Source organism: Capra hircus, chromosome 10 (genome assembly GCF_001704415.2).
Source record: "Capra hircus breed San Clemente chromosome 10, ASM170441v1, whole genome shotgun sequence".
In the NCBI taxonomy this organism is placed as follows: Eukaryota; Metazoa; Chordata; class Mammalia; order Artiodactyla; family Bovidae; genus Capra; species Capra hircus.
Genome location: NC_030817.1, coordinates 15,809,776 through 15,836,301, shown reverse-complemented (window position 1 = coordinate 15,836,301; position 26,526 = coordinate 15,809,776). Strand labels below are relative to the sequence as shown.

Below are 26,526 nucleotides of genomic sequence, written 5' to 3'. Positions count from 1 at the left end.
TGTGAGAGAGGAGCCCTCAGAATTGGCTGGGTGTAGACAAAGCAGGAGGAGAGTCTTAGTGACCAAATTCAGTTTAATTTGGGACAACTCAAGAAGGAGCAAGGTGAACACACACAGAGACAGACACATACATACAGGCACCAACATATTGTACACATCCTACACCCTCAAATTTTAGCTTCAGAAAGTTTTTCCTTTTTTAACCAGTGGTAATTTCAGTAGATCTTCCCTGGTGGCTCAGAGGTTAAAGCGTCTGCCTCTACTGCAGGAGACCCAGGTTCAATCCCTGGGTCGGGAAGATACCCTGGAGGAGGAAATGGTAACCCACTCCAGTATTCTTGCCTGGAGAATCCCATGGACGGAAAAGCCTGGTAGGCTAGTCCACGGGGGTCGCATTTCCTCACTTATTGTAGCTGATTGCTTCAGGTGGACATGAAACCACAGTAGAATTGTGCATTGCTTAGGAACCTGTGACCTCACATAAGAGGTTGAACATGGGGCTGTACTTTTTTTGCCCTCTTCCATTCCAAAACTTCCTGACAAGAGGCCCATCCTCCGAAAAGGAGTCCCCGGTGAGCTCTTCTAGGGTCCACCTGAGAACAGAATTGGCCTCATATTCGTAGGCCATTTGCCACAGACAGTTTCTCTCATTCTCACCTGAATTTATAGTGAATAGACAAGCCAACATATTTCCATATGCAAAAATCACACCAGGTGATTTTTGCCCACAGTTAAATGGAGGTCAAATGGAGATGATTTCTGCCCAAATCTCAGCCACCGCCTCTGTGTGTCTGAGGATAATCGCTGTGAGAAGGAACAAAACACAGACGAAGGACAGCCCCCCTCCCCCCACTGTGAACTCCCTGAACAGTGTGGAGGGTGGGCAGAGGGCAGCGGAGGGCGGGTAGAGGGCAGTGCAGCGTGCACTGTCCAGGGAATTCACAGTCAGCAGCATCTCAGTGTTTGAGAGTCTCAGCCCTCAGATTCCAGGTTCCTCTGATCATTAGATGTGGGCATGGAATTAAGAAGGATACCTCACGAGTCAAGACTTACACCTTAGAATAAGGCTTTTATTGTTTAGAAACAATCTTCCAGAAGATGAAACGATCCAAGATTCCCCAAAAATTTATACAAAGATTTTGAGAGTAATATCTGTATTTGTCTTTATACCTCAGTCTATGCGTCTGGGGCCAAGTCATTGTGTGGCACGTGTGCAACTTCCTGCATGCCTCTCACGTCGTAGCACCTGCTTCCAGGAACACCAGATGAACACAGGGGCTCGGGGTGGGGGGGTGGGGGTCAGGAGGGGAAATCCATGATGCCCCAAGGCTGCAGAGACCCAAACTCCAGTCATATGCACCCTGACCTGGAAGGTGTCTAGCCAAATGTCCAAGGAGAACGATCAAGGAAGAGGGCAAGAGGAGGAACCCAAGGAGCAGACCAGAGAGGGTCAGTTCCCACCCTCTACCTCAGAGTTCTGCATATCCATTGGGCCCAGTATAGTTGATGGCCCCCGGGACCTGCGTTACCTGGATCTTCTCCCAGGACAACCCTCAATGCCGACTGACGTCCAGGGGACAATTTGCAAAACTAACAGACTTGTCCTTAATCCCAGGGAAGTACGAGATACAATTCTGGGACTTTTGTCTTGGGAACCTGCCTAAAGAAAGATGCTTGCCTGGTATGACGTGATCCAGATGCCCCTCGAGCAGATGTGGGGCAGCGATGGATGAGCAATCTGACCTCAGCACCAAGGGTCTTCCAGTCTGGCCCTGTCCAGGCCATTCTCTGCCCCACCTTCCCCCCGTAGGGTGTCCCGAATCCCGTGAACCCTGCGATGCGTCAACTCAACCACCCCTCTTCCTCCATTCCCCACCACCTCTGACATGGAAAATCCATGTCTCCTGAAGAAATCGACCTTCCCCTAACCAAACCCACACTTGCTTTACTACAGTGATTCTCAGACCCAGCAAGAAAAAGAAATGTTCCAGAAGGGGAACCCCCGTCTCGGCCATCATCTGCCTGGAGCCGGAGGTCGCGGGCCCCAGGCCTCGCGGCGAGGTCCGTCGCTGCTGTGTTTCCCGAGGGGCAGGCGGGCAGGCAGTGGTGATCCCTCGTCTCTCCCTGTGGCAGTCGGGCCTCAGCTGCACTTGCAGGACTTCACCACCATGTTAGACAGCTGCTCCACTTTGGGGGTCCTCCCGACATAGTACAGGATGGTCAGGGGCTCCAAGTCCTGGGGTACGCAGCAAGGGGAGGCCGAGGCTTCAGGGTTCAGGGTGTTGTACAGGCCCAGCACCTGGGGAGGGAGGCATCACTGAGAGGCTGGGAAAACCAAGCTTAAGCCAGGGGCCCAGGTACTCTACAAGGTCTTGGGGCTGCTCCAGAGTCTGCGTGCTTAGTCGCTCAGTTGTGTCTGACTCTTCGAGACCCCAAGGACGGTAGCCCACCAGGCTCCTCTGTCCATGGAGTTCTCCAAGCAACAGTACTGGAGTGGGTTGACATTCCCTTCTCCAGGGGGATCTTCCTGACCCAGGGATCAAATCCAGGTCTCCTGCATTGCCAGCAAATTCTTTACCATCTGAACTACCAAAATGGGCCATGGATGTTGTTTCAGAGGACCTGGAGGAACCCAGTTTGGGTGAGTGGCAGGTTGCTGCCCACAGGGAATGCAACATACGGCACTGGTCTGAGCATTATTGGTTTAAGCATGAGCCCCACAACCAAGGGACTTGGAAGTGATCATGAAAGTCTCTTGGCTTGGAAGAAGCATGCCTATGTTGGTTCCTCCTAGCTGTAACTGGTCACTTTGGTGAGGAGTCTATGAGGAAATATGCTTCACAAGTTACTGCCCTCTCTCGGATTCCCCTGGAGAGAAAGACAAGCTAGCTTCAGTCGTCGACTTCCCCCTCTCTCTAGTCTCTTTCCCTTTGTTTCGTGTTGGCTTCTTCTGTGTGTTTTCCATTATCTTTTCAAATAACTTCTACAGTCAAGAGAAAAGAATTAATTATTACAGTTCTTTATCTGATCATAGATGGAGAGGGAAATGGCAACTCACTCCAGTATTCTTGCCTGAAGAATCCTGTGAACAGAGGAGCCTGGCGGGCTGCTATCCGTAGGGTTGCACAGAGTCGGACACAATTGAAATGACTTAGCATGCATGCATGCATTGGAGAAGGAAATGGCAACCCACTCCAGTGTTCTTGCCTGGAGAATCCCAGGGACAGAGGAGCCTGGTGGGCTGCCTTCTATGGGGTCGCGCAGAGTTGGACACGACTGAAGCGACTTAGCAGCAGCAGCAGCAGCAGCATCAGATCGTAGAAGTCTTCTGGCCCCCAAATTCTCTGACATATGGAGTGGCATGTGACAGCTAAGTAATTCCCATAGTACAAGAGCAAATAAACAACTTAAAAGTCTGGTTGAAACTATGCAAGGAAGTTATAATGGGTAGAATGTCACCCACTGGAGTTGGGCCCAAATCAGAACCTTCACCATAAGGGATTTCACACCCCAGATCATCATCCATCCACTCATTCAACATGCAGCCCATCATGCATCCTTTTTAAACAAGTGGCCTGGTCAGCTCAGCCCCAGCACCCCATAAGGCATGACCCTGTACCATACCGTGCTGTGGGTTGTGTCTGAGCTGCGGAGGTATGGGCAGGGGCCTGAGCAGAAGTTGGCATAGTAGCCCTTAGGTTCGTGGACCCACTTCCAGCCCAGATCCTGTCGGAAGTCAATGTAGAGAGGGCGCACACAGCAGTTCTCCTCCAGATTGCTGCCACAACAGAAAAATAAATTACTAAAAAGAAACTCCCACGGAAATCACTAACATAGAAACTTCACAAGTGGCCCTCATCTGGGCACCTGGAGTCCTTCCTGGTCATCATAAGAGGTGGCTCTGATCGGTGGGATCCCAGGTTCAAGTGCACTGAGCTGTATTAACTATAAAGGCACTTTCCTCTGTTGAAGACCAGAATCCCAAGGACACAGAAGGCACAGATACATACATAAATAATAAATGATGGAGAGAAAAAAGGCAAAAGTGGTCCTGTCCCTTTTACATCATGACTGAAAATAAAGACTTGAAGTGTTCCACCTGAAACCAAGCCCTGAGTGTTATTAGCCGACTCAACTTTGTTGAGCTGGTTTTCCTGTTACCTCCCTAATGTGCACCTAACCAGAAATGAACTCTAAGCTCAGGCACTTATACGCTATAGTTAAATGACTGCTCAGTCTAATCCTAGAGTCCATTGAATCAAAACAAGACATAGCCTTCCATTAGACTCATGATTCCTAGATCACCCCCAATGTGACTATCAGGCTGCTTCAGTTCCATTGCCTGCAGGATCCCATTTGGCAACGCCCCTTGCCAAGCGGGCATCTAGCCTGTGCTAAGACCTAGAAACTTGCTGCTTCCAAAGGCAGCTAATGGCCAGAATCTGACTTCTTGTGGATTCCCCGGTAAACCATGGTAGACATTCTTGTTTTTATATTCAAGAGCCGTTCCTACTCCTCTCCTCTCTTGCCACCTCCCGTTACAGTCTGGAACACCAGATGCTTGTTTTCCTGGCCTCCCTTGCAGGTAGAGATTGTCATACAACCCTGCACAGACCAATCAGACAGAAGCAGAAGTATGTAATGGGCAAGGGCAAGTTCTGGCAAAGATATTTGATTCTTCATAAAAGTCAAAGATGAGGGACCTCCTTTGTGGTTCGGTGGCTAAGACTCCACGCTTCCAATGCAGGGGACACAGGTTCAATCCCTGGTAAGGGCACTAAATCCCACGTGCCACAACTAAAGATCTCACATGGTGCAAGGAAGATCAAAGATCCCGTGTGCTGCAACTAAGACCTGGTGTAGCCAAATAAATAAATATTTTTTTTTAAAAGTCACAGATGGAAAAGGAAAGCTGCTGGTTCTGCTACTTCCCTCCTCCTCTTGTCTTGAGCATGGACAAGATGCCAAGAGCTCTAGCAGTCTTGCTCATGCTTATGTGACCATAACCAAGGGGGTTATGGTCATAACCCAGCTATTGGCCAGAATAGACAACATACTTGGCATGGTAGACTGGAAAGAGAGAAAGCCTGTGTCCTCAATAGCATTAAGCAAGCAGCCAGACCAACCCTGGGGCTACACCTACATACTTCTTATGAACAGGAAATCCCCCATGGCTTAAGCCACTGGCCCTTGCAGCCAAGATCATCCATTCCTATCTGATGGGAGAGCCACACAGAACAAGTGGACATGCCAGTCTTCAGACAGTTGGAGGCAACCACGCTGCCTTTCCTATATGCTCCATTCCTCAAACTCAACATCCCCAGCTCATTCTGTTGTTCCTCAAAAGGCCTGGTTTTAGATCTAAAAATCTCCCAATTCATTCTCCCCAGCTCCATTCAGGTGTCCTCTCCAGCCAAAATGACCCATTCACGCACCTTCCTTTACCGGAAGCGCTTCCTCCTCCCATAACCCTACATACCCTCATCAGAGCCTCACTCATCCCTGAAGACCCAGCTCCAGTTCCACACCCTTCTGAAGCCTTCCCTGCATCCACAGATGAGCTCCTTATCCCAAATTCTTTACTAAGATTCTTTTTTTTTTAATGTGGACCACTTCTAAAGCCTTTATTGAATTTGTTACAATACTTGTTATTTCTGTTTTGGTTTTATGGCTAAGAGGCACGTGGGATTTAGCTCCCCGACCAGGGATTGAACCCACACCCCCTACACTGAAGGTGAAGTCTTAACCACTGGACCACCAGGGAAGTCCCATGTCCCAGCTTCTTAAAGCATTTTATCCCTCAGACCTTCCCATGGATGTGGTCATTGTCTACCTTTAAGTAATCACTGTCTATGCTTTTTTATCCTCCTTCCTTATAAATGAGAAACTACTCTGAAATAAGAGAAAATGGATGCTCTTTTTTTAACCTCTCTACAATGGCTGTCCAACTATTTCCCAATTTATAAATTCTCTAGCTCACCTTCCCCACTGCAAATGGAAACTTGTCTTATTTTCACTCATCCAGGAGCATCCTTGGACCCTCCCTAGGGAACTGAGCCTTTAATGGAAAACCCTGCATTAGTCTCCCCGCCACACAAGCAGACCTTAAGAGTATTTTAAAGCATGAAAACCATGGAGAGACCAAGCCTCTAATTCAAGCCATCTCAGCAACACTCTCCTCCTCCTCTAGTTCATCCAGGCCTTCACAGGACTGTGATGCGTAAAAACAGTGGGGCTCCTGGAAAAACAAAGATTTGTAAGAGGTTCTAAATCTCCATTCCCCAAGGTGTATGTGAAAAGCATCGAGGGCCCTCAGTTGCACAAGGCCTAGATCTGGGGCAACAGGTGAGCAGTCAATGTTGTTTCGGGAATTCACAGGTCCTGAGTGGGCCCAGGCTTACCGGAAGCAATAATTGGTGTCCAGGGCCCGCTTCTTCCTCTGACTGTGGCCTGGGCTGTCTAGCCGGTTTGGGGGAATCATCATGAGAATTAGATGAGGGATGTGTTCCTTCTTCTTCTTCAGTCGCCCCAGATCTCCACGGCCCGGATCATCATCACTGTCCACACCTGCAGAAGGAAGGAAGGTGATGGTCTCCTGTCTGGGAGGACAGGGTGGATGCTATTTTCTCATTCCATCCCCACCCTGTTCAGGAGGTGGGACAGTGGGGTCTTCGAGGAAGGCACGGGTAAGACACAGCTTCATGCTAATGTCCAGCTGCAGGAACGGGAAGACCCAATAGAAGAACTGGTATCAAGGGACCTGCAAGACACTTGTGCTCAGATGCCCTCGTGACTTCTGAGGGTAATCCTCCAGAGGGCACAGCCCTTCCCAGGATGCTTCCTAGAGAATTTACAGAGATTCCTGAAGCATCCTTGTCACTACGAGGCTCTAACACATTCCTTTGAGTTGTCGGTTTAGATTCTGAGACTTAGAGCTTGAGGTGTGAGTCTCCTCTCATAATCTGAACTGGTCAAGATGGCATTAAGTCCCCCTCTGCTTTCCAGATGTCACAATTTAAGACAGTTTGAATGGGAGCCAGAGGAACAAGAATCAGCAATTGCTAATGTTCGCATCAGGCCTTCCCTGGTGGCCCAGATGGTAAAGAATCTGCCTGCAATGAGGGAGACCTGCGTTCAATCCCTGGGTTGGAAAGATCTCTAGAGAAGGGACTGGCAACCCTCTCCAGTATTCTTCCCCAAAAAATCCCATAGACAGAGGAGCCTGGCGGGTTGCAGTCCATGGGGTCACAAAGAGTTGGACACGACTGAGGGACTCACACACACACACACACACACACACACACACACACACACACACACACCACTCACACTGCACTTACAGTTTCAGAATGTTTTCTCTATAAAACTCAGATAGGATCACAAAGTGTATGAAAACAGCAGAGAAACTCCAAAAGGAAACCTGCTAGTTCATCTGCAAAGCCTGAAAACTGAATTTGAGTCTCAACTACAAGAAGATCTATTTTGATGGCCAGCTGCCGGCGGCTGTCCATCCCCATCAGGGACAGGGACAGGAGGAGTGGGATTTGCTTGGTGACAGGATGGACAGGGAGACCTGGCGTGCTGCAGTCCATGGGGTCGCAAAGAGTCGGACACGACTGAGCGGCTGGACTGAAGTGAGCTGAGGAGGAACACGGGCCTCACGCGTGGGCACAGGACTGGGAGATCGACGTCACTGGCATACTCTTTTTTTTTTTTTTAATTTTATTTATTTATTTGGCTGCTCTGGGTCTTAGTTGTAGCATGTGGGATCTAGCTCCCTGACCAGGGATCAAACCTGGGCCCCCTGCACTGGGAGCTCAGAGTCTTAGCCACTGGACCACCAGGGAAGTCCCTGGCATACTCTTAAGGTCTGCTTGTGTGGCGTCGCAAGTTTCCGTTTCTGAAAATCTTTATGAACTAGAAAACTATTGACTGAAGTGGGAGGATTTCATCCCAATTCAGGATGTAGGTAAGGACTTCAAAGGTCTTTTGAGCTCTGAGGTTCTGTGATTAGGATGTCAAATGATTTGCTTTTAAAAAAAAAAAAAAAAAAGGCTCTGTTGCACATGGCAATACCAAGCCCACAAACTCTATAACCCACCCATGCTCTGCAACAAGAAAAGCCTGCACCTCAGTGAGAAGGCCTTGCATCACAACTAAAGAAGACCCCACATGCGCACAAGTAGAGAAAGCCTGAGTGCAACAACAAAGATTCAGTTCAGTTCAGTCGCTCAGTCATGTCCGACTCTTTGCGACCCCATGAACCGCAGCACACCAGGCCTTCCTGTCCATCACCAACTCCTGGAGTTCACCCAAACCCATGTCCATCAAGTCGGTGATGCCATCCAACCATCTCATCCTCTGTCTTCCCCTTCTCCTCCTGCCCTCATTCTTTCCCAGCATCACAGTCTTTTCAAATGATTCAGCTCTTTGCATCAGGTGGCCAAGTTGAGGTGAAGTTTCAGCCTCAACATCAGTCCTTCCAATGAACACTCAGGACTGATCTCCTTTAGGATGGACTGGTTGGATCTCCTTGCCGTCCAAGGGACTCTTAGTACAGCCAAAAAAAGTTAGGTTCAGAAATAAAGTTCATGAAGGACTTTCCAGGGCTGGGGGTTAAGAGAGGCCCGGAAACGGGTACCTTTTTCCAGACACATCTCTGACCTTAGGCTTTAAATTGGTTAGTTTGACCTCGACAAACCACTTGGCCTCAGGAGTGCCTCCATGAACCCACAACAGGGCTTCGCAAAGAAAACAAAATTTCTCCAAAATTCAGAGACTGTCTAGGCTCAGCACCTTGAAAACATACTGGAAAACCAGAAATGTTTCTCAACTATTTTGCCCTCTCCATGCAAGCACCCTGAGGCCTGAAGCAGCTCAAACCCAGATGACGCCTTGGGTGGGCTCTGCAACATCTGGGAAGCCCAGCAGTCAGAGTGTGAGTGCTCACGGCCACCAAAGTTCATTTCTTTTAGGGGAAGTGAAGACAACTCTCATTTGCTGAGTATCCAAGCACTCTATTTCACATATGTAAGCTCAAATAATTTCATGACAACCCTGTGAAAGAGGTGTTCTCACCCCCAGTTTGATGACTGACCAGCTTGCCTATATGATTTCAGAGGTCTTATCAGCACAATACTGTCTTCCAGATGCTCACGCATTCTCTATAGAATAGGGAGTTCTTGCTTTGAGGACAAAACAGAATATGGAAAAAACCCAAAAGAACTTTCTGGCCAACCTGATACAAAACAGTCAGCCATCTCTGTGAGGGAGCTTGCTTCCTCTTCTCAGGGTCTGGCCAGGGGTCTCCTGTTTTATCTAGCTTTATTAACTCCCCCCACCCATCCTACCATAAACATCCCTTTTGTTACCTTTGAATTTGATTTCCATCAGCTCTTGAATGTTTTCCAGGATATCCCCATTGGGCTGAAAGGTGTGACAGGGACAGTGGATGCTGATTTCCAGACCTAAGTTGGATTCTGCAAAATAAGACACAGAGCTGGTGAGAAAAGCAGTCTGCGTGATGAAGCACGCAGCCTGCACACCCACGTAGCTGTCTACCCACAGCTACACACGGATGAGCCAAGGGCTCTCCCACCACACACAGTCATGGGGCCGGAGTCAGACTGAGGGTCCCGGGAGACAGAAGGTGCTCCCAGAGCTATTAAGGACCTCCATGAGCATGTTGCCTCGTTCCATGTATTTCTGTTGTGTTACATGTCACCAAATGGAGACATAAACTAGTGGGCCTCATGCAGGAGAATTTTAATAGTCATCTATTTTTCCAAGGATGGTATTAGGGAAAAACTGTCACCAGCCTAGTAGGGCCGAAAGAATGAGGGTGCAGGAAAGGAGGAGGAAAACAGTCACTGCACCTCCCCCCCGCCCCACCCCCGATGTGTCAGCTGGGAGAGGAGACGTTCAACCAACCCGCTGAGAAAGGATGGAGCAGAGAGGAAGAGGAACAAGAGGTGACAAGTGTGAGGAAGCCGGGACTGCCAGGGTTTGGTGACTCATATGCTGGGGCTAAAAGGCCAACTCTGGCCCTTTCTCCTATTGGCTGTTGCATTAGGTATTTTGGTAACTAAAACTGGAAAAGCAAGGAAATTAGTAAAAGGGGTTGAATATAAAATGGAAGGAAGAAAGGGAGAAAAATAAATGAAAAATTTGAACTGAATCCAGTAGTTTTGTACAGAGAAACCAGGTAGAGTCTAGGATCATGCCAATTCTGGTGGGTAAGAACCAGGGAAGCTCTCTTGATCCAGGGCAGTGCCCAGGTATGGGAGGACATGAGTGATGACCTCTGAACTCAGGGTCAGCCTGAGTTCAGAGATGCGCTGCTGTCTGAGATCACCCTAGTTCTGTGTGAGCATCCAGCCCTGGGGCCAACCTGGAGTCTTCCAGAAATCTGATGTCATCAGGGAAAACCCCAAAGAGTCCAGGCCAGCTCAACAGCCTTCTCATGGGCAGAATGGCCCAACTCCAAAGACTGCAGGCAGTGTTGGGCAGACCTGGATGTCCCAGTTCTACTGGTTAAAAACCAGCTCAAAGGGCTTCCCCAGTGGCTTAGTGGGAAAGAATCCGCCTGCCAGGGCAGGAGATGTGGGTTCCATCCCTGATCTGGGAAGATCTCACATGCTGCGGAGCAACTAAGCGCGTGGGCCACAACCACTGAGCCTGTGCTCTAGAGCCCGGGAACCACAACTGCTGAGCCCACTTGCCTGAACTACTGAAGCCTGTGCCCCCCAGAGCCCATGCTCTGCAACGAGAGAAGCCACTGCAATGAGAAGCCTGCACACCGCACCCAGAGAGTAGCCCCTGATGTCCACAATTACAGAAAGCCCACACTAGCAACAAAGATCAGCACAGTCATAAACAATTGGGGAAAAAAAAAAAAAAAGCTCAGTCCCTTCTTCCATAAACTTCAGATCCCAGCTTTATCTATCCCACCCCAGTCACGGCAGCATCTGGGACACATTGACACCTGCTGAGCTTTCGGTTCCTGGTGAGCTCTGGTAGGGAGGGGAGGAGTCAATATAATAAGGATGCTGAGCCCCAGATGGAGAACTAGAAGTGAACAGAGAAGGAGGCATAAGGAGTGTACTCTTTCTGGTTTCAGGCAGGTAGAAGAAGGGGCTGGAGTAGCTGAACCGGGCTACATAAAACATAGTACACTTCTATTACCCAGAAGAATTTTCAGTCCAGGAGAGACTGAAAGTCCCATGGATCTGTGAGTTAGAAGGTTGAGATGCAGATGTGTTGGGGAGAGTTAGGGTTAGGGTGCAGGTGGTGAATGTGAGATGGTGCCTGGCTTAGCTAACAGGCTCCGTCTAGGTAGGAGGCTCAGAGAATGATGGAGACAATCACCAATGTTTGTTAAGCATTGCTGCCTGCATGCTGTAAGATTCTGCACGCCTTAACTCACGTATGAAATCTCCATACTAATCCTACAGATATTCCTCCCCTCCACACGAGGACACTGAGGCTCAGGGAAAATTAAATGGCTTGATGGAGGTGTCCAGTAAGTGGCAGAATCAAGATTCAAACACAGGCAGCCTGACATCAGAGCCACACTCATGACCGTTCGAGACAAAGAGGAACAAAGAGGGCCCAGCAGGGACCACCAAGGAAGATGCCCACCCAGCCACTGAGATACAGAGCAGCTGTGTTTTCCCAGTGTGCCCCCTGTCCTGAGCTGAGGCACTGGGCGTGCTCCCCACCCGCCCTGCTAGGGGCGGGCGGGGGGCCTGGCTCTGCACACACCACATTGGACCGATTGCACAAGAGTGTGAGGACTGGGCCCCCAACCCTGGAGAGGGCTCCAGCTGGCTCTTAGCCCAGAAGGGAACTGGTGCAGAGCAGGCTCTTCAATGTTTGCTGAACTAATACAAGACTGGACATGTGACTCAGTTTCCTCACAGTCCACACCGCCGACTCCTCCACTTGCAGTCCATTTACCACTTTGTTTGGGGCCAAGAACCCTCAAGAGACTCAGAAACTCTGCAGAGTAAAGGTCTGTGTCTGACTCCCCCGAACACGGGGTGGGCAGCATCTGCCGGAGCGGGGACGGAAGGTTCCAGGGAAGAACTAACCTCAGAATTGGCAGCGGTGAGGATGGTGGGTGGGACACCCATAGGTTTTATTACGAAATTATCTTTTTTGATGTCTCAAGGAGGATGGAAATCATTCTCAATGCAAACTTCTCATTGAGTTCTGCAGCTGTGAAAATAAGAACTCTAAGTGCCAAGGGCTTCAAAGAAATCCAGGTGGAGCCGATCAGAATCAGACAGGGAAGCTAAGAGATGAATTTCCCCGCCTCTCTTCTCTGTAGCCATGTTGAGTCCTAGGCAGAGTGCTGGCTGAGTCAGATTTCCCACGGCACGGCTGTCAGCTGATGTGCCTGGGTTCTCCGAGGTTTCCTCCTTTCGTGTGCAGCTGGGGAGATCCGATGGAGTTCCCAGTACCCTTGGAGCTGAGGCAGGACCTCCAGCCCACCATCTGTCAGCTCAGCCACCAGGTTATGCCCCTCAGATGGGAGCCTGCACACTCAGATGTCGAGAGAGCGCAGCAGGTTATGTGAGCACAGTGAGCCAGTGTGTCATGCTGAACTGGGACTACCAGTCTCACTTGAGGAGAACAATGGGGAATGGTGGGGCTTGGGGTGACATGAAGACCACATGCCCCACCTTCCAGAGGTGGTCCTACTCATCTCTGATGGATCGTTACCCATTTGTCAAGAAAAGTCAAATGTCTAGGTTTTATGCGAAATCTCTGGACATTAATTAAAACTGTTAACCGCTGCTGCTGCTGCTAAGTCGCTTCAGTCGTGTCCAACTCTGTGCGACCCCATAGACAGCCCATGAGGCTCCCCCGTCCCTGGGATTCTCCAGGCAAGAACACTGGAGTGGGTTGCCATTTGCTTCTCCTGCTAACCGCTAGTTAAATTGAAAACAATACGTAGGCCAACAGGTTTGTGATCTCTGCCTTCGAGCATTAACCCTTAATTTCCTAAACCATCGAGGAGGACAAAGAAGGCCCCACCTGTCCCAGGGACTCTGGGTATCCATACGTGTGTGGGTGGACTGTGGATCCACGGCAGCTGATGAAGGCAGAAAATTCTTCGCAAGAGGGATACAAGGAACAGACAGGACTGCCTTAGGTGCCCGCACCCCACTGAGCAGAGACCAGGAAGTGCCACCAAGTAAAGAAGAGGAAAAATAGTGCAGTGTGATGCCCTGAGTCCCCAAGACTGTCAGTCAGGAAGTTCACGTTCTAATCCAGGCTCAATGACTCTGGTCAAGCCAATTAACTTCTCTGGGCTTCCATTTCCTCACTTGACCTAATAGAAGCTCACTCTCCCATAATGGGCTTCCCAGGTGGCGCACTGGTAAAGAATCCACCTGCCAATGCAGGAAGCACAAGAGGGTTCAACTGCTGATTCGAGAAGATCCCCTGGAGTAGGAAATGACAACCTATTCCAGTATTCTTGCCCAGAAAATTCCCTGGACAGAGGAGCCTGGAAGGCTACAGTCCATGGGGTCGCAGAGTGACCACACACAGCACTCACATAATGAGCCGAACACTTGGAGGTTCTCTGAAACACAATGGCTCTTTAAAATGGCTCTGTGAGGCATGCAGGGAAGGGGAGGAAGCGGAACCAGTGAAGGGGAGAGCTGGACCATAGGAAGTCTGATATGCATACTAGACAGCCCTACTTTATGACTGACTACCAGGCCTTTCAGACTTAATCAACAAAATAGAACCTACCTCCAAACCTGCTCGTCTCCCAGGCCTCCTTATTTCAGTAAGAGTTACTATCTAGGTGTTCAGTCTCAAATCTTCAGAGTCATCTAGACTCCTCTTGTGTCCTCTCACCCCACATCTAATCAGCCCAGTCAATCCTATTGGCTCTGCCTCCAAAATACAGAACAAACCCAAAATACAGAGCAAACTGCCCCAGCCAAAGCCCACAGTGCTCTCACGCGGATTGCTGCAGTGGCCCCTAACCTCTTCCCCTGACCTCATGACAACCAGAGGATCTTAAATCAAATCACCTCACCCCACATTCCCAGCCCCGCTTGTAACCCTCCTAGGACATCTCATCACAGTTGGAATAAGTTCTAACGCCTGACCACGGCCTGGCGGGTCCTACATCGAGGCTCCTGGTCCTCTCTGACCCCCCCAGCTCCAGCCACACCAGGCAGTCTGCTGCTGCCAGAACAAACTGAGCCTGGGTTTCATTGCTTTTGCTTTAGCACATCCTATATCCTGACCTTCACAAACTGGCTCTTTCCCATCCCTCAGTGCACCAGCTCCTTCTTCATAGAGACTCTCGCTGAGTATCTGACCCCGGGCCCCACCCAGGCACTAGCACGTCGCCCTCTTTCTGTTCTTCCTGGTACTCATCACTGTTGGAAAGTCTTATTCCTCAGTGTTTATTTGTTTACTACGTGTCTCTCCCACCAGAACAGAAGCCCCATGAGACGTAGGACCCTGCCTGTCTGGCTCACTGCTGAATCCCCAAGGGCCTGGCTCGGAGCATTTACTCAGTATCAGTTGAATGAAGGAATGATGGACACACAGCAAGTTAATGGCCAAGCTGGGCTTTGAACCCAGATCTGTTGTCTCCCCTAGTGCCATCCCCTTCCCTGTATCATGAAGAAAGAAGGGACCAGAGGTTCCTTCCAAAATGCTCATCCTAAGTCAACCTACCTCTTCGCAAGAGCCATTCACGCACAGTGTCTGTGACGTCGAAAGACAGCCACTCGCCAGTGCCCCGCGTGGGCAGGTTCTTGCCATCGATATACCGCTGCTTGGCTATGTGCTCACCCGGCTGGAGGATCTACGGGGCAGAGGAAGGAGTAAGTCCCGAGGCCAGGACAGGGCACCTGAGCGTCACGGTGCAGCAGGACGGGGAGGGGAACAGGAGCCAACTAAGACTTCTGAAATGCTCTTTCGAGCTCCTCAGTTAAGTCTTAATCCTCTTAAGCAGCAGTCCCCAAACTCTTTGACACCGGGGCCCAGTTTCATGGAAGATAACTTTTCCACGGATCGGGAAGGAGGGGGGTGGTCTCGGGATGTTTCAAGCGCATTACCTTTATCGTGCACTTTATTTCTAATCTAATGCCGCCGGCCGCTGATCTGACAGGAGGTACCGGTCCGTGGCCCAGAGGTTAGGGACCCCTGTTCTTAATGACAGACACAGGTACAGAAACTAAGGCTCAGAGAAGGCGGGATTCACACCCAGGCCTGCTGCACTCCGAGCAGAGCGCAGGCTCAATCTGGCAAAGGAACTGACTTTCCACCCCCCCATGTGGTGTCTGTCCCTGGGAGGAGGTTCACCTGGAAGAGCTCAATCCTCTGCTCGCTGCGCTTGGAGGCGGGGTTGGGCATCCGAAAGACCCGGAATTCTGCTCGGAACAGGTTGGTTTCATTTTTCTCCACTGAGGACACGTTGAAGCGGAAAATCTTGGAGGTGATGCCTTTGGGGCAGACGGTCAGGTCATCTAGGAGGCAGAGCATTGGGGGAGGGGGGAAGCACAGTGTGAGCGACACCCATGGGGATAGTGTGCTGCCAGCGCACTCATCAAGGGGCTGGGGGGCCCACATGGGACGGCACTGGAGCCCTGAGGCCTCAGACCTACAGGTAAGAAGTGGCGGGGGGGAGATTCTCGGTGGCCCAGAACTGAACACAGGCCTGATAGAGAAGCAAGGCATGGAGCCCCACCCAGGACATGGCACCCACAACTGGCCCCCCCAGCCCCTTGTCTCATTATCTCCACTCTGGCAGGCTGTCCAACCTGCTTTCCTACTCCTTTAAAAAATATAGATTCTCCAACAGCATCAGCAATTTCCCCTAGGAGTTTAATCACTGCATAGCTAGCTGATTCATTCATGCCTTTGTTCATTCAGGCATTTATTCATTCATCAGACATGCATTGAGCAAATGCTACATGCCAAGCACAGGCTAACGCTGGGAAGCAAAAATGAACAGACAAGGGAACTCCCTGGTGGGCCAGTGGTAAAGGATCCATCGTCTACTAAGGCAGAGGACATGGATTCAACCCCTGGTCAGGGAACTGAGATCTCAGGTGTCTGGGGAGAAACTAAGCCCGAGCTCTGCAACTACTGAGCCCACGTGCCACAACGAGAGATCCCACATGAAGCGATGAAGATCCTGTGTGCAGAAACAAAAACCCGACACAGTCACATAAATAACATTTTAAAAAATGGACAGACAGGGGCCCTGCCTTCAGGGAGATTAACATTCAGAGGTGGGGCTATTAAGTGCTTGGACCAAAAAACAGGACAGAGAGAGAGCAGTAAGGGCCTTTGGAGGTGCTCGGAAGTCGCTGTAAACAGGTCAAAGAAGGGAGACAGCGACAGCACATCGCAGAAGTGGTGATTATGTGATCTGGGTCCGACGGGAGGAAAGGGTCTAAGGATGCAAAGGAAAGAAATTTTACGTGGAAGTATACGGAAGCAAAAGCAAGAAGGAGAGGAAAATGCAAATCAGTAAGAGGGACCTGAAGCAGCCAGGCTGGAGCCCAGGAGACAAGGTCAAGACAGTCGATTGGGATCTACTTGCGGGGAGGCTGAAATGTCAGACTGAAGGGTTGATTTTATATCATGAACAGTAGGGAGTCATGGAAAGTGACACTTTAGCTCTAATAAGATAGCACAGGAGTGGCAAAGAGCCCATATCTCGAGCCTGGCAGACCCCCAGATGCTTCTTCATTGCGTGAAAGTGGATCCATCACCATTGGCTCCTAAGGATTACTTTCCCTGACTGCACACGCTATGCCAGCCTCTGCACCCTGCTGGCTTCTGCACCTCTGTCCACAGACAGAAGGCAGCACATGCTCTTTCCCATTCCTATCAGAGTGAGACAAGGGAGACAAAAAGATCCTGCCTTTTCTTTACAACCTCAAGGTCTGAGCAGCATTAACACCCCAGAGAAACACTTTCTACACAAAGGGTAACAACAGCCAGAACTTGAAATTCAAGCTCAGAGACCCAGATTCCACACATAATGAACATGGCTGGAACAAGCCCATAATCACCCCAGGGGTGGTTTAGGAAGTCATGGACAGGGCGGGAGGATCAGAGGCCTGGACACAAGCACACGCGCTACTGAGCTTTAGGAAAGGATGAGTGAGTGTTTCTGGAAATTGCCATCTGGTGGGTCTGACACTGGCTCTTAGAAAAGTAATGGAACAGATGTTGGGAAAACAAATGTGTGAATGCCAGCTAATGAAACCCTGATTAATAACTGGCTTTGAAAGAATGAATACTGCCAGCAATTCCCCCAAACCATTTCAGATAGAACCAGAAACAGGGATCATGGTGGCAGTTCAGTTTTGGAGTTTGAAAGTCTGTAATCCCTTGGACATAGGTAAGCTCCTTGCAGATGTGAATGTTGGACCATAAAGAAGGCTGAGCACTGAAGAATTGATACTTTCGAACTGTGGTGCTGGAGGAGACTCTTGAGAGTCCCTTGGACTGCAAGGAGATCAAACCAGTCCATCCTAAAGGAAATCAGTCCTGAATATTCATCGGAAGGACTGATGCTGAAGCTGAAACTCCAATCCTTTGGCCACTTGATATGAAGAGCTGACTCACTGGAAAAGACCCCGATGATGGGAAAGACTGAAGGCGGGAAGAGAAGAGGACGACAGAGGATGAGATGGTTGGATGGCATCACCGACTCAATGGATATGAGTTTGAGCAAGCTCTGGGAGTTGGTAAAAGACAGGGAAGCCTGGCGGGCTGTAGTCCATGGGGTTGCAGAGTCGGACACAACTGAGCCCCTGAACAGCAAAGCAACAAGACTAGTACCTCCAGTAAGTGTTGCAAGAGGGGATAAAAGATATCTCAGCGCAGTGTGCACATCGCTATAAAAAGGAAAAGGGAAACAAGATAGCCTGTGCCAGTGAGGTGAGTCAGAGTGGGGACAAGACAGTGGGGAGCCAAGAGATGGGGGAATGAGAAGCCAAGGGGATCTTCAGGACTCCTAGTCACCTCTCTTTCTCTGTTTCTTCCAGTTCATCCATCAGTTACTGTTCCCCAAGATAGACTCCCTTTGGTGGGAATTTCAGGGAGATTTCAAGGAAGTGGGAAAGGTCATTTTTAACTGCTTAGGATCTACACATTTCTAACAGACTCAGAAGGAATGTTAGGGGTCCTCTAGTTCCTCAGGGAACTAGGAACCGGGCTTCACAGCAGGAAGTGAGCGGCAGGGTGAGCCAGTGAAGCTTCACCTGTTTTTACCGCAGCTCCCCATCACTCTCATTACTGCCTGAGCTCCACCTCACCCCCATCACCCCCTCAACGTGGAAAAATCATCTTCCATGAAACTGGTCCCTGATGCCAAAAAGGCTGGGGACGGCTGATCTAGTACAACCTACTTTAGATGAAGAAATTCATGCCCAGAGGGGTCTTGGCCAGGGTGACACATGAATTAGTTGACACATGCAAACTGACACTAGCAAGCAAAGCTCAGACACAGTCATTAGTGGGAGAGAAAATAAAATGTAAACACAATCTCCTTGACCATTAAATCCAGTGAATACTAACAATACTTTAAATATTTCGTGGAATGAGCCAGAGTATAAATAAATAAAATGTAATAACACTCTCTTACATTTCATAGAATGTCTATTAACTCACCTGACCCTCTAATGATCCTTGAGGAGAATAAGTAAAATTTACCATTTTAAAAAGAGAAGCGTGAGCATCAGGAAGGTTAAATCACTTTTTCAAGATCACTCAGCTGAGGGCTTCCCTGGTGACCCAGTGGTAAAGAATCTGCCTGCCAATGCAGGAGACAGGGGTTCGATCCCCTTTCGGGAAGACCTCATATGCCACGGAGCAACAAAGCCTGTGCACCACAACTCCTGAGCCTGCGCTGCAGAGCCCAGAAACCGCAATTCCCGAGCCTGCGCTGCAAAGCTCAGGCAGCGCAACTCCTGAGCTTGCGCTGCAGAGCCCAGATACCGCAATTCCCGAGCCTGCGCTGCAGAGCCCAGGGCAGCGCAACTCCCGAGCCTGCGCTGCAGAGCCCAGGCAGCGCAACTCCTGAGCCCCCACCCTGCAACTACTGAAACCCACGCACTCCAGAGCCTGTGCTCTGAGACAAAAGAAGCCCGCACATCAACACGAGAGAGCCGCCCACACTCACTGCAACTAGAGAAAAGCCCGCACGGCAACGAAGCCCTAGTATGGCCAAAAATCAACAAATAAAGATTTTTCAAAAAAAATCACTCAGCTAGTAGGTGCCAGAGGTGGATTTGAACCCAGGTCTTCCGACCTCACTTACTGAAACAGAGAATCTGAAAGTTCGAGGGGATCTCAGAGATCATCTTCCCGAGGGATGGTTTCACCAACAAAACATAGCAGGATTCCATGAAATGGGCCTAGAGTACCAACATAAGCCTCAGACAAAAGCTAGTTCCCAGTCAGTTTGGTGATTAAGCCCTGCTTCTGCAGAACACTAGTATTATTGAAAGCTGGACGAGGGGGTCCACCTTGACAAATTAAATTATGACCAACTTTTTCCATTGCACACAAAGTATATGTATTAATGGATGCCATTTTCTCCTTTTTTGCTATAGGGAAAGAAAAATAAACAAAGAATATTCATGCAGAGTATTCATGGAAAAACCTGGAAACAGCTGACCATGTTTAGACCGTGCTTTTTTTTTTTTAATGTTTCAGACACCTGGGCTCCTGGATGTGCCTCTTTCTGCTGTGTCCATCATTTCTGCTCGTAAAACTGCTGCTGGCTCCAATGATGGGACTACATACATCAGTGTGGCGGTGTTCCTCCATCCCAGCTGTTCCCGAGAATCACCTGGAGAGTTTTAAAAACAGATGATGCCTGGACCTGTTCTCCAGAGATTCCGACGACCTCGTTGGAGCGTGGGTGGGTCCAGAGCTTCTTTTTTTTAAAAGACTTCCAGATGATCCTAAGATGTAGCCAAGATTGAGAACTATGGTTTATAGTGCTCTGCAAAGGGTACTGTGGCATCCAGATGCCCTGGAAGTTTGATAAACCACAGCTTTAAGGATGTACCCTTTAAATGTTAACTCATTAAAATACCGTTTGGCCAATGCATCATTCTGTAAAATTTTGAATTAGAAGTCACAAATGTTTTAAGCCCAGGTAGGTTAAAAACTGGGAAATTTCATGGCAAGATTCAGATTTTCTGCTCTTCTGGGAAGCAGTTAAGATCTAGTCGAATTGGACCCACATTCCCAAATTCAAAAATCTGCAGGAGCTGAGCAGCGGGTGCCATCTTTTCATGGGGTTTTCCAGGCCCTTCTCCCACCAGCCTCCTCTACACAGCCTGTCCTCTCTGTGAACCTGAGGCCAAGTGTCCTGTGCAGTCTGTTATGGTCCCTCTGCTGCACCTTTCCCTCCAGATTATCTGCACCGGCTGCCTGGCCTCTGTAGGCACTTGTGTTTGCAGCCCCTCTCAGGAAGGGTTTTGTCCTCTTTCATTGAGTCTTAAGCATCAGTGCACTTACAAATCAATAAGGAGCGTGTTAAAAATACAGATTCTCCAAGATGACACTGCCCCCCGCCCCAGAGACTCTGACTCTGTAAGGTGGATTGGGGCCTGGCAATGCACATTTTTCACATTTACCTAACCTCTGGACCACACTTAGAGAAACACTGACCGAGCGTGCCAAGGGCATTGGCACTTAGAACAAATGAGTTCTTTCAATAGGAAACATCTTTTAATTTTCAGAATGAACATGATCTAAAAGTAGCATCCAGAAAAGAGATGCTAAAATATCAAGTTCTCTCTTTGCTTGTGAATTCTGGTTTTGCTGGTTGTCTCAGCGCCAGACCTTGGATAAAAACAAGAGTCTCTTGCCAGACACAGATAATTACAAGCCAGAAGTTAAAACAACACCTACACTGGTAAATCTTGATAACAAGGATGACAAAAGAACTGAAAAAGATGTGTGGGTCCCACCACGTGGGTCAGAGAAAGGCCCCACCCACTTCTCATAGCAAAATCCTGGGGAATTATAGAAGAATAAGATATATATGAGTCTTGTCTTCACTCCCCCAGCAGAGATCTGTTGAATCATCCTATATATATATATACTGGGTAGGCCAAAAGTTCATCTGTAACATCTTCTGGAAAAACCCGAATGAAGTTTTTGGCCAACCCAATAGAACTATTTCAGCTGGAAGGCAGTTTAGAGGTTAACTTTACTGATGAAGAAACTGAGGGTCAGAGAAGTGATTTGCTCACTTCCACACAGTGTAGCTGCTTAACCTGCTTGGGATTCTTCAGCAGATAAAGAAAACACTTCCAGGAGAATGTCTGTGGCTATATGAATCTCCCAGTCATAAAAATAGGCAGAGCTAAGAAAGAAAACACCTAGTGATCCCTCTATGTAATCTGTCACCAGGGTTACAGGTTCCTATGCCTACCTGCTTGGTCCAAAATGTGGTTCATTCATTCATGTGTGTGTGTGTGTGTGTGTGTGTGTGTGTGTGTGTGTATGTGTTAGTCACTCAATTATGTCCAACTCTTTGTGATCCCACCAGGCTCCTCTGTCCATGGGATTTCCCAGGCAAGAATACTGGAGTGAGTTGCCATTTCCTTTTCTGGGAATCTTCCCGACCCAGGGATGGAACCTGGTTCTCCTGCCTTGCAGGCAGATTCTTTACTGTCTGAGCCACCAGGGAAGCCCAATTCATTCATATTATAAACCAACGTTCTCTTGGAGCCTAAAGGTTAAAGGTAGGACTTACAATATGTATTTTTAGAGTTTGCATTAGTGCTTAACAGCATGCATTCTGTAGACAGGATGTCTAGGCTACAGCCATGGTTCTTTAGGGGCAATTCACTTAACTGAGGCACGTTACAGTCTTCTCATCTGGAAAATAGGGAAATCAAGGTACCCATCTGACAGGCAGAGCCAGAGTCTTATCCTCTTTGCTCTCACCTTGGTGCCCTTTCTGTGCCTCTGGTGGTTAGTCCTTCTTCCACTTTGCACTCCAGGCACCTCTGTCTGCTTGCCCCAGCTCCTGCTGCCACTTTCCTCTGAGAGCCTGTCCCACTGGGTACCGGAAGGGGCTGGGAGTGATGAGATGTGAAAGGGATGGAATCCCATCAGTCCAGCAGCCAGGGCTCTGGCACTCAGACCCCAGCCCACCCTCGTGAGTTCTAGACACGCTTCCCTCACCCCAGGCCTTGGAGGGTGGCTCTCTGCTCCCTCTCAGCATCTGTTAGACGTTTGCATCTGCCCACTGCCTTCTTTATAATTAGCGTGCGTTGTGCGTCTGCCTCTCTGGGGCTGGCTCAGCACCTGACCAGCTGCAGGGCGGGCCGGGCCTGCGTCTGCTCAGCCTCTGTGTCACCTCCAGCAGCTGCATAGTCTGGGCCTGCTTCCTGTTTGCACCTGCAAGCCTCGCTGGCATCGCTCAGGTCCCGTGGGGCCCCAGATCTTCCTTGATATCCCAAGTAGTCTCCTGCTCCCTGTGCCAGGCTTCCTCCCGACCCGATCACAGCTCCGTGGCCCCAGGGCCACCCTCACCTACTGCAGTTTCAAGGAAGGTCCTGCTGCTGCAGCCCAGAGCTGCCCAGCATCCGTGCCGCCCTGTCCTGGTAGATCCCAGGGCTGTCCACTAATTGTGCTCTGAGTCTTTGCACACACGTCCACTGGCACCTGTGTGCCCTTGCATGTCTCTGGCTCATTCGTTCTCAGCTTGGGATTCCAGGCTGGGTGGGCCCGAGTGACTCAGAATTCCTCCTCCCTGGGACTCCTCCTCCTGACCCGGATCCTTAAGGTCCCAGTCCTTCCCTCCAGCCCTGGACTTTCCTCACATCTCTCCTGCAGGTCTCAGCTTTCCACCCTCCTCCCACGTTTGGCCACCACCTCCTGCCTCTGTGGGTGCCCAGGGCGCTAGGGGTTTTTCCAGGCATTCAGCTGCTGGTATTGCTGGGAACCACAAGGCCCTGGGAGAGCAGAAGTCAGCCCGGCCTGGAGGACCCTGGGCAGGGAGCACCTCCTTCTCCGGCCTCTGCCCCACATGGGAGCTACCTCCCAAGGCAGCCATAGGAAACCGGAGTGGGCGCCCCTCGCCAGTAACCACAGGCTCCTGGGTCTGGAATGGGCAAGCTCCCAGCGAGGCCTTCCACACCTTCCTCCAGAGCCGGTGCACCCCTGGGCTGCCCACTCCTCCTTCTCTCTATCCAGGTGCCCCAGCAGACCACCCTCACCTGGCCCGCTCCATCCCACTCTCCCACCCCCACTCCCGACACGGCCCCCTCCCAGGTGAGCCTGGCCAAGGTAGCCGGGCCGTCGAGGACACCTGCTGGTAGGAAAAGCAAACAGAGCTGCTCCAGAGTCCCTGGGCCTGTGAGCCGGTTCACATTCCTCCTTCCTGGGCTGTCAGTTTCCAGCATCTGCCAAATCTCTCTCTCTTGTATTGAGGTTTTTTAAATCCCCGTTCAGTAAACACACATGACTTCCACACGTGTACAAACACACACACAGACGGCTCACCCAGAAGCCTCCCGGCTTCTCGGCACAGACAGGAGCCTCCTGGGAAGACACGCTCCCAGACACATGTTCCCTGTGCACCCACGGCCACACCTCCCACCCTCTCTTCCCCTGACACGCAGACACAAAAGGGCTGCCAGCAGCCATCTACATGTCCGGAGCCACATCCTTGCTTTCCCCCACGTCCACGGGCCCGGAGGATGCCCACATTGTGCACACGAGTCCATCTATGGGACAAAACCGGACGACGCGTCGCTGTCAAGCACACAGCCGTGAGAACATAGGTGCGTCCCCTCCCCCCAAGCACACAGCTCACATGGGTCGCATGCGTGGCGTGGACCGAGGGCCCAAACAATCAGGGGCTGCCTCTCGCTTGGGCTTCAAGAAGTTGGACAAGACATGAACTGGGGGCAGGTATACGCTTCTTTCCCAGAACTGGAAAAATGGAACGTGAGACGTGTCATAATGAGGTGTGTACAGCAGGGAGGAGACCAAGGTCTCCAGCCTCTTGGAACTGCGCGGGCTCTCTTAGAAGAGCGCCCAGCCCTGCCCCTCTACAGCTCTGCGCGCTTCCAGTTACCTGTCTGACCACACGTGCCACAGCACAAAAATGGGACAGTGTCACTCCAAATTAAAATCCCTCAGCGATGTGATGTGAGTTCCGCTACGCCACTCAACTCTAGGGCTCCTGGCCTCCCAGCGGCACTGGGCTCTGAGCAGAATGGCTCTGCCTCCCCCTCCTCACCCACCCAGCCCCAGCTGCGCGTCGCACCTCGTGTGTCCCTCAATCCCTGGTGCAGGGCATACCAGGGGCACCCTCCCCTGTGGTCATCGCTAGGCACCCCCCCTCCTCTTTGGAGCTCCCCACCCCAGCTCAGACCCTCCAGAGCAGACACCCCCAGCAGGGAATCGGGACTCACTGTGCTCCTCCAGCCCCTGGATCATGTCGAATTTATAGATTTCTTTGGCATAATACTCCGACTCGGTGTTTGCTTGCGTGCAGACGTCTCCCCTCTCCCCATGCACCTCCTCCAGCAGCTCTCGGGTGCTGTTGTAAAGATCCAGGACCTGGATGGGGATACTGGCCAACCCGGATGGATCGGGGGGACTGGTGAGCCTGAGTTTGCTCAAGATCTGTCCCCTAATGGCTTCCACTCGCTTCCTCTTGATGTGGTTGAAGTCCAAGGTGGTGCAAGTGGACATGGAGAGGCTGACCGTGGCAAAGTTCAGCAGGGCCAGGACCACCAGAGCCCTCTGCAAGTGCATCTTCAGGCAGGGGCCGGGGAGAAAGGCCACAAGGCCTGGCAGGAGGAGACCCCGGCAGCCGTGCAGAAGGAGGGAGGAAAACCAGGCGGCCTCCCTAGATCCCGAAGACTGAGGCTTGGCAAGAAGGTGCATGAACTCACTGCACTGCGAGAGCTTCAGGACTTCCAGGAAGCGCTGGCAACCCTGAGCGCGAAGAAGCCGACTGTGTGCCGTGAAGCTCTGGGTTTCTTCTCCATGTGTCTAAACAGGTTCTGCTGGGCTCTGACTTCTAGCAGGCCAGGTGGAGGGCAAAGCAGAGGGCTGGGAGGGGTGGCAAGGCAGCTGGGAGTGGGAAGGGAGCTGGAGTTTTTCCTTAGGTAAAAATAAATAGAGCGGATATCTGATATTGCCAAACGCTGCTTGGCAATGGGGAGAAAGTGGGTAATTTTAAAGAAGGAGCAGAAGGACCACGGCTGGGTCCCCAAATCAAAATCCTTGCCTTGCCCTGAAGGAGAGTAAGAAAAGAGGATGGAAAAGAAAAGAGAAAAAAATTATTAAAAAATAAAAATCACCAGTGAGTAGGTGGGGAGAGGCAGGGCTAGGCGGCTGCTGGCCCAGCTCAAGGTGGGGCACAGCGCAACACACGCTTGTCTCTCAGGCACACCATTCATGCTTTCTCTTTTGTTTACACTTCCTGGGGGGGGGGGGCTTTCTAAATGACTTTGTTCACGCTGCCTCTCATCTTCATTGGCTGGGATGTGGGCTTATGTTTGCAATTGGAAGGCAGCGGGGTACAGCCCCTGGAGAGCATCCCCAGTTAATCCACTTGGACGCCCAGGTCACCAGCACCTCGTCTTCTCCCTCGGCCTCTGCTTCTGTTCCCTGATTCTCTTTAAAAAATAAAAAAGAAAAGAAAAGACAAATAAAATAGCAGACAGTTCACTGCACGCCTCCTCCGGAAAGCTGTTATTCCTTCTTTCTCAGGCTTCTTCCCCTATCTCTCGCCTCTCTTGCTCATGCCCTTGGACTTGGCTTTCGGATTCCCTCCCTTTCTCTCCCTCCAGCTTCTCTCTGCCTCTCCCTCTCGCTCAAGCTCCTCTCCCCCTCTCTCTCTCGCACACACTCACATGCACACACACTGCTTTCTCTATTTCTCTCTGCTGAAATTTTATACCTCCCTCCCATGACGTTTCTGGCCCCGGGGCGGGGGGCGGGGGGGGGGTGGTGAGCGGCGAGGAGGGGGCGAAGAGAGGTGGAGAGTGGAGTGGGTGGGGGGAGGGACCCGAGCACCACGCAGGCTCCTTTGCTGCATGATTTTAATGTTTTAAACAGGCACAGGAAAAGCCGAGCCCATTTGAAAAATACTTTGCGAGTCCCGCTCGATCGACGTGGTAACTGAACTTTTTCTCTCCCCCCTCACCACCCCCCCCCCGCCCCTTGGAGTCACTCCGGCTACACGTTGACTGTTTTTCTGGAAAGTTACGGCCGATGAATCCCCTCCCTTCTTTCTCCCCCAACTCCTTCGCCCTCTCGCCAGCTGTCAGGAGGTCCTCTCCTCGGCGGGTCTCTTGCTCCCTCCTAGACTCACCCCCCCCACCCCAGTCCCCCGTCCCCCGGCCTGGCAGGACCCCGGGCAGGGGCCTGGGCACGGGCGCCGTGCCCACCCCTCCGGGCTCGGGTGGGAGAGGTTGACGCCCGGCCTCGGACCGGGATTGGAGTTGGGTTCAGCCCGGCAGTCCTGGCCCCGACTCT

At 50.8% G+C, this 26,526-nt stretch overlaps 1 protein-coding gene across 1 annotated transcript; it reads right to left on the bottom strand.

Annotated features, from left to right (window-relative positions):
• TGFB3 (transforming growth factor beta 3) lies at positions 1,050-26,350 on the bottom strand. Its single transcript, XM_005686141.3, has 7 exons — positions 24,450-26,350; positions 15,343-15,506; positions 14,713-14,842; positions 9,372-9,479; positions 6,402-6,567; positions 3,625-3,778; positions 1,050-2,299 (listed from the first exon to the last, which is right to left on the bottom strand). Exons 1-7 carry the CDS (start codon positions 24,925-24,927, stop codon positions 2,141-2,143), a joined length of 1,359 nt encoding a protein of 452 aa, XP_005686198.1. The 5' UTR covers positions 24,928-26,350; the 3' UTR covers positions 1,050-2,140.